General features: G+C 37.0%; 1 protein-coding gene across 1 annotated transcript in view; it reads left to right on the top strand.

Moving 5' to 3' along the window:
* The first annotated feature begins 1,347 nt into the window (after nucleotides 1-1,347).
* The window catches only part of PPARA (peroxisome proliferator-activated receptor alpha), a 12,716-nt gene continuing 5,701 nt past the window's right edge, over nucleotides 1,348-8,362 (top strand). The window contains exons 1-4 of the mRNA XM_010190729.1: nucleotides 1,348-1,555; nucleotides 4,145-4,305; nucleotides 5,654-5,792; nucleotides 6,950-6,965. Of these exons, the coding sequence (XP_010189031.1) occupies nucleotides 1,348-1,555; nucleotides 4,145-4,305; nucleotides 5,654-5,792; nucleotides 6,950-6,965 (524 nt within the window). The remainder of the gene's footprint in view (nucleotides 1,556-4,144; nucleotides 4,306-5,653; nucleotides 5,793-6,949; nucleotides 6,966-8,362) is intronic.

Here is an 8,362-nt window from a genome sequence, read left to right as displayed (position 1 = left end):
AATATAAGTGATGGCTTTCTTTTGTCATTAGCATGCAAAGCAGCAGTCAGCACTTTGTATTACTTCTAACTGTACCCTTTTGGTCAATTACAAAGCCAATAAATTACATATTTTCTTCAGAATAAATGCCTGTTTTTCATAGGATGAACCTGTCATGGATAGAGGAGGAGTATTGATTTCTTTGTATAAAATGTTTAGCGTCATAGGAATCAAACTAGTTAGTATTTGAAACTTTAAATAACATCAAGAAAGATTTTCTTTTTTTTTTTTAAATCATAGCACAGTACTTCTATTGTAAAATCAGCATTTGTCTATCCCCATGTAGGCAGTTATTGGCAGTTCCAAGCTTCACAATAAACTGCAGTGAACACATGTTCTTTGCAAAGGCCAGCACTGAGAAGTAACCACAGTAACAGTCCGAGTTTCTCTAAACACCCGTGCATATTCATGGCATGGACTGCAGCACTATGACTTTGTACGCATCCTGAGTATAACGCAAGTATTAGTTACTCGGTGTAAAAGTTGAGTTTCTTTTAGCAGAAGTGTATCTGTGCAGCAGCAGTAACATTCTGCAGTACATTTACTGATTCCTTACCTGACAAGTCAATAGAAGAAGAATTAAAATTTGTAACATTTTCTTAGGAATCCGTGCCGTTACTCAAAGCTGATGACACTGGTGGCTAGTTTTGAAGGCAACTAAATAAACTTGTTTTGCCGTAGGAAATAAAACTAACTCTAGGAATTACAGATATATTAGATTGTATATGTTGGAGCACCCTTGCTGAAGGTATTCTTTGACCAAAGTAGGTGAAAAAGTATTAGTTCAGTCCGCTTCTGCAAAGATTTTAGTGTAAGTATTTTGTGTCATAAGCCAAAAATTTGAGATGAGAACAGAGGACCAAATCAACATACCTAAAGCTGTTACATAAGACTGCTCAAACATAATATATATGCATATTAACATTTTTTATTTTTCTATAAATAATATATATGTCTTTATAAATAATATTGATGGGAAGTGCATAATGCCTGCTATAGAAACACGATATATAACTTTTAGTAGCAAAGGAGAGAAAACAACTATCTACAGACTGATCTTATGATAACTTTAATTCATATTGAAGCATTTTGGTGATTTTTTTTTTTCTGTTCATGTTTCATGTTGCATAAAGCTTCTGAGGCAAAGGAATATTGTATAATATTTCACTATTGGATTAGAATTATGGATTCAGTGTGCTGTAACTGATTCAAATATTTTAAAACATAATCTGATATTGTTAATACAGGATTTTTAAAATTTCTTTTACCAGTGTAAAGAAGTTTAAGTGACTGCTCTACTTGATCAAAATGGTGGACACTGAGAGCCAGCTGTATCCCCTTACTCCCTTGGAGGAGGATGATATCGGCAGCCCTTTATCTGGAGAGTTCCTACCAGATATGGAGAACATTCAAGACCTCTCTCAGTCTCTAGGTGACGATAGCTCTGGAGCTTTAAGTTTAACAGAGTTCCAGTCACTGGGAAATGGTCCAGGATCTGATGGATCAGTTATAACAGGTAAGAGACTTTTGGTTTGCCCTAAAGCTTTATTTTATAAATACGTAGTGATAGAAATGAAAAACTTTTTAAATGCAGTAATTGTTGTTTATGACTAAGTGAAACTAAAAATGTATCAGCTGATTCTAGCATGGTATGAAAATTTTTAAAGCTAAAGTTAAATTATTAGACAAATCTCACTGAAAAAATCCTGTAACATGAAGTTGCTCTTTTAAATTATCGTTAGTATCAACACCTTTTACAAAATAACTCTTAAAAATCACTATTACTAGTGAACAACTTACTATAGGAAGTCACAATATCGCACTAAAGGAATTCCTGATTTTTAAAAGTTTCTACAAATCACATGTATTTGAAAAGTATTGTGAAATATTTGCCAAAAATTTATTTATTCTCCCCCTTCTCAAGAGTAGCATCATTCAGCTAATGACTTCTACCCTGGTTAAAGTAACAGTCTCAGAGTGCTAATACATTACATATACTTTAGTTGAAAGATCTTTGTGAGAGGCTTTGTTTGAGAGATCAAAATGGAAATAATTGAAGTGGTATGGGACACTGCAATAATGTCGGTATGGTATTCCTTTTGAAACTGTGGTTTTACAAATCTTTTAGCAGTAGGGTCATTTGAAGCAGTTTATTATTAACTTGCTGTTTGTTTTACATAATGTTCTGGTTTGGGTGTTTTTTACTTTAAATGGATCCCCAGGCTGTGATAACTATTTTACCTTACAAAACCGGCACACATACAGCTGCAGTGTGCCTCTGTGCTAAAGAGGTTGGAGTGAAAAGTGAATTTTGAAGAGAGAAGGGAGACTTGCCTCTTGGCACTACAGCTCAAAGGAATGTTTGTAGAAATATGATTTGGCTCCCTTTTGGTTGCAGACCTTCGCATTAGAGAGATGCCTTCTACAGGAGAAGTTTTAATGTGCTGGGTTTATAACGTAGTCCTTCTGAGATGTGAAGTTTTTTAATTGCATGTATTGTACAAGTCCTACAATAATTTAAATTGGTTTCTGCTGTATCCTTCTAATTTGAGTATTCATTGTGCATTGCAAAACGTTCTAGTTTTGCTGTTAGAAAAAACGGAAAATGTAAACTTTTAAGGCTCAAATTCCAGAAGGCAAGTAAAAAGAAATGAGAATCACACTTTTAAAAAATCCTGGGTTTTAGGCTGTTCTTGATGTCTCTGATGCCTGTGGGCTTGGCAGTGCTGGCAATGCAGGCTCTGAGTTCTGTGCCAAGGTTTTTTCCAACATAATACTTGCTGACCTACATTCATGAGTGTTTCTTAATCTTTCTTTTAAAATAACACACCCATTAATTTGCTGAAGTCTTGTGATGCAAGCTGCAAGATGGAAGATAAAAGAAATTCTGGCCTTGGAAAATATTTTCCTTAAATAAGGTGGAAATATTAATTTCAATAATAAAGGTTAGAATGTGTTAGTTTTGTAACATATTCATCTAGTGGTAAAATGTCTGGAGAGTTTATTTCACTGTACAACAATTCAGAAACGCTTTCCCCATTACAATCAAAAGGTAAAACATCTGAGCAAGGCTTCTATTGCAGGATTATTTTAGAAGCAGACATTTTTGTTACATTCCTTTTAATATCTGTTCTGCCTTTCTACTGATGCGCAGGGGCATGCTTTCACTTTGAGAAAATTCTTTTGAAAGAGAAGTTTTCTAACCACTTTTTTAGGCCGCACCTTAAATCATCATTTAAAGCTCCGAGTGGGTCTTCGAAAGTGAAGGGGACTTTAAGTGTATCTTAAGTGTAAGTCAGTGTGAGCTAGGAATATGTCTCTTTTCATACCATAGCAATAATCCTGATGCTCAGTGCTACGGCACAAAAGATAGAAGATGTAACAGCTCGATGAGCTGTTAGTAACCTTTCCGACAAGAGTGATTGACAGGTCAAACAGATATTGTGATACACACCTGAAGTCATGGGGGGTTCTATTTATTTGTGTGGGTTTTTTCTTTTTATATTTTGTACTATTTGTCTTGAGCAGTAGATACATGTTGAATACTGCTTTTCAGTTTCGCATTTATGTTTTGTGATGACTGTAGATGTGCATTTTTATGATTAAGAAAATTTCCTTGATTTAAAAGAAATACTAATTCGGTAACTTTTAGTTATTATTTTAAGTTGTGAGATTAAAAAAAAAAATCATGTTCACATCAAATTGAGAAACATTTGGAAAACAAAAAAGTAAAAAATGGAACACAGGAAAATCTGAAAAAGCTTGATTTTTCTCTTACATTGTGTGATGCATATTTATTGAATCCTGAGAATCATTATCACCCTTTCGGTTCTTGATACCAGGGTTACTTTGGTAAGGCTTTTGTTTGTTAACATTCTATGTCTCATCAAAATTAGCAGGGTACACCCTGTATGTTGTCTGTGTTTGCACTGTTAATATAAATATTAGTTATTTTTCAAAAACTTATAGCCAAATTATTAGTTCACTTAATGACTGTTAACTCATGGTTATTCTATAGAATAAGCTCATTTTTGTGTGGATTTAGTATAGCAATTGTGTCAATCTTGATAGTATATTATTTATGAAGTGTTCCTTTTTCTTTTAGACACCCTTTCACCAGCATCCAGTCCTTCATCCATTAATTTTGCCACAGCTCCAGGTAGCATAGATGAATCACCCAGTGGAGCATTAAACATTGAATGTAGAATTTGTGGTGATAAAGCCTCAGGCTACCATTACGGAGTACATGCTTGTGAAGGTTGTAAGGTACAGTTGTAATTTTCTTCTTAAGAATCTAAATCATGTTGCTTTATTTACAGGGTTATATGAAGATAAACATTTGTTCCATAAATGTTTAATTAATATAATTCTAGCCATTACAATTATTTAAATAATAAATATATCTGTGATCTTTTTTCTGAAATAAATTGATCAGATACCGTAACTCAATACCAGACCTTCATCAAGCAGGGGCAACTCACAATCGTAATTTTAATGCTACTTTTCTAGGTATAGTTAGTTAAACACTAAAACAACTTAAACCACTAAACTGTGACTAAAAGTCAAAGCCTGCTTGCTCCACTAGTGTTTTATTTGTGTTGGGAGTATGGCTGTGAGAAGCATGCGAATACGCTACATTTCCATTATGACAGTAGCAAATCCTGAATTTCTTATCTCCATCACATTCTGCCTGAATCACTTAGTACTGTACCTCTTGTAGTTTTGGGGCAAGTGCGTGTCTCTGGGGCAAATTAATGTTGTTATTGCATAATTTTTGTGATGATATGGCCCAGGAATTATAGAATTATTTTCGTTTTCCTTCTAACGTTTTAGTTTTCCTATTATTTTTTTTCTAAATGACAGCATAAGGTGATAGAAACAATTGTGTATCCGCACATTTTTCTCTCATGCTCAGTGTCAGAAGATGATAATTCAAATATAAATCTTATGGAATAATTCTAGAATCCCTATTAGAGACAAGGAGCCAGTTCATAGTCGGATGTGTCCCACTTGTTATTATGTCACGTGAAACAAAATGTCGCAATATCTCTAAAAATTTTGCTAACACTATGACCTCATAGTATGAGACTAGCATTCCATTGCAGTATGAGGACATCACGGTAAGATCTGTTGAGTTATAGGCTTTTCTGTAATGCTTATTTTTGTGTCTTTGGCTTTTTCTATACTGTCATGCCTCTCACATTTGCTGGATGAAGAAAAGATGTGTTAAATCTGTGTCTGTGGAACTTACACGTAGGAAAGGTGACGGTTGTTTCTGACAGGGGACACTGAGAGAACACGTACAAAAGCAGTATGTGACTGTTTTGCTTAATCCTTAAGAGCAGATCTACTCAGGTACTCTGGGCTCTTAGTCTTCTCCCAAGAAAGAGGGCTTTCTCCATCCTCTTGTGTTTCCCATTCTGTACATGCCTTCATACACACCACTTCACTGGGTAGCACAGGAGATTCTTACCTTTGGACAGGTAACACTTTGCATATGGTTTTGTTAATGACATCAGTAAACAATAAAAGGAAAATTTAATTACCTGTATGACTGAAGTTTAGTACTCAACATTCTTTAACATTACATATTGTTCTCTCAAACTTTTTATAGGGTTTTTTTAGAAGAACAATTCGATTAAAACTCATCTATGATAAATGTGATCGCAACTGCAAAATTCAGAAAAAAAATCGTAATAAGTGCCAATACTGTCGTTTTCAAAAGTGCCTTTCAGTTGGAATGTCACATAATGGTAGGTAAGAGTGCCCTTAATAATTTCCTTGTTCCTGCCCAGGGTCTGCTTCTGGAAGCAGGCACTTGGATAGCTTTTTTACTCACACATGTCAGTTCAACCTCAGATTTTTACAGTATAGGTCGTTGTGGGGGGACACCAGTTTCCCTAATGAGTAGTTAATGTCATTGATACACAGCTGCCAAATGTACTTTATGAGTTCTACACAACAGTGCTGGATGTCTGTTTGTCCATATGAATGTTCATTTAGTTGCTTGCTTCACCCAGAATTTTGGCACCGTTAGTCCCATTGAAACAGTTTCAACTCTAGAAGAGTTCTGATCGAGGGCATTGTAAAGGAGTAGGAGGAGAACAACCATCTCATTGTAGGGGGGAATGACATAGGATAGAAATCTGTAGGAAAACAGATTGTGTTATTTTTCAGGTTACAGTGCAGCAGCTCTTGGGCAGATGATTCAGGGAGTGTGGGGGGAGGGTGAAGATCTGTGCTGACTGTGGAACAGGAATCTGGTATATTGCTTGTTAAATGGAATGGTAAAAATTCAGAGTGTTTAGATACCCAGCTTATAAATCATGTTATTGTTTATGTTAATGATTTAAGATAAGGCTGGTAAGCTGTGGCTTACAGGCCAATTCCAACCCACAAGGCAGTTTTATGCACAGTATGTAGCTTGCTAAGCAACTTTAGTAAAGAGGGAGAGGCTTGCAAGCCATGAGAAAGGGCATTTTGGTTGACCAGATGACAGTAGTTTGCTTTTTCTATGTAGGTCTGGTAGTGTCAAGGCTGTACTTTGGAGCAGGTACAATTTGAGAGTAGGTGAAAAGCAGGTGCTAATGCTGGGCTAGGTGAAAAGCTGTGGCTTAGGAGACCCTCCTAAGGAAACTATGCAGTCAAGATAGCAGCGGTGGGGACATGGTTGGAGAAGCTGTCTATGGCATTTTAGTCTAGAGTCCTGGCAAGAGACATTGGGAGAGTTGACTTTCTGGTTCTGGGGAACTCTGGCTCCCTTGTGGTGAGCCTTGACTGAGGTTAAGGTCCATTAAGAGAGGGTTGATAGTCTCTGCAAGACTGCTGATAGCCTTCCTGAAGCAGCAGACTTGAGAAGAGAGTGCCAGCCAAGAGAGTAATATTTCAGGGGCAGGAGTTGAGCAGGGAGCTGTGCTGCTTGGCAGGAATTAACATTCAGTTGAAGCTGTTTCATCCTACTAAAATGCTGTGGGCATCTGTGCTCCAGCTGAAGGGAGTAGCAGTTTTAGTACAACGAACACATGGGAGGCAGTGCAGGAAGGAGATGACTGCTCACTTGCAGGTGATATTCCTCAGGAAAAGAACTAGAACTAGACTTACAGCCGTAACCTTAAAACAGTAAGTTTCAGTTTAGATATTATTCGACTTTTCCAGTAGACCCATGACCAGATTCCAAACAGGCCTTCTATGTTGGACTTCCATTGAAGTCCAAAACTGTATTTCAGATCACGCCTACAGTCACCTCCTTATGTCATGAGACACCTCCTTTTGACATGAGAGAATCCTTGGGCATGTTGAAGGGCTAATTCTGTACATATTCTGAATTGCTCGGTCTAAGCAGTGGGGTTCTGGCCTCTCCCTGGTTAGACGCTGATATGTGGTAGGAATAACCAGCTACATTAGCCATCTCAAAACCTTGCACACCATCAAAGGGTAAGGCCCCTTCTAAAATGGAACTGGTTTAGTTTTAAACTGAAACTGAAGGATGTGGATGTGCCTGTTTTACTGTTCAGTGACAAGACTGCTTGGCCAAGAACTGAGAGACCTCCACATGCAGTGGTGTTTCAAACTCACTTCTCCTGCCTCTCAAAATAATATCCTAATGTCTAGATTGGATACTCTAACTCTATTCTCATCCTTTCCTGTTTTGAAGGGCTAATTTATTGAAAAAATAAGCATAAAATGCTGGGTCTAAGAGGAGGTTTTGTTGACTCTAGTCTTTGAGCATAAATCGGTCTCTGGTCTGTTTTGTTCTCACTAGACACTGCAGATATGTTGAACTGAACATCCAGTCCATAAAGAACTGAATGCCATGGTAGGTTCAGAATCGGCAGGGGGGCTCGGACTCAACTCCGTTGCAGTGTTCCCTGCAGAGCAACTCCCCAGACAGCTCTCCAGATGACGTGTGTGCTCTCTGCCAAGCTCCTGACATGAGTTTACTTGGTTTTTTAGAATTCCCAAGGTGGACTTTGAGTTTCACATTGGGAGTTGTAGGACACAATATGGAGAGAACAAAATACAACTACTTAGGTAATGTAGAATTAAGAAGGCATGGGTTCTAGGTTATTGCAGGTACCAGTTTGTGTTTTGAAATATCCAAGTGCCTTCAGTTTAGCATAGTAACTTGATAATTGGTCGCTGACTGTGTTGGAAAGGATGAGATTTTTTTCAGTCATGAATTTATCATAATAAAGATACTACCTTTAACTCTGTTTTTCTAGACAGAAAGCTATACTCCTCTAATCAGCGGCGGTAAAAGAGAGTGATTTTTATATTACTTATGTTTGTTTTACAATTATGCTTTCCCATCAGCAATACGTTT

This window comes from Mesitornis unicolor, unplaced genomic scaffold, assembly GCF_000695765.1.
Source record: "Mesitornis unicolor isolate BGI_N332 unplaced genomic scaffold, ASM69576v1 scaffold29258, whole genome shotgun sequence".
Taxonomy (NCBI): Eukaryota; Metazoa; Chordata; class Aves; order Mesitornithiformes; family Mesitornithidae; genus Mesitornis; species Mesitornis unicolor.
The sequence above is the reverse complement of the archived record's forward strand: the minus strand, read 5'-3'. Positions and strand labels throughout refer to the sequence as shown.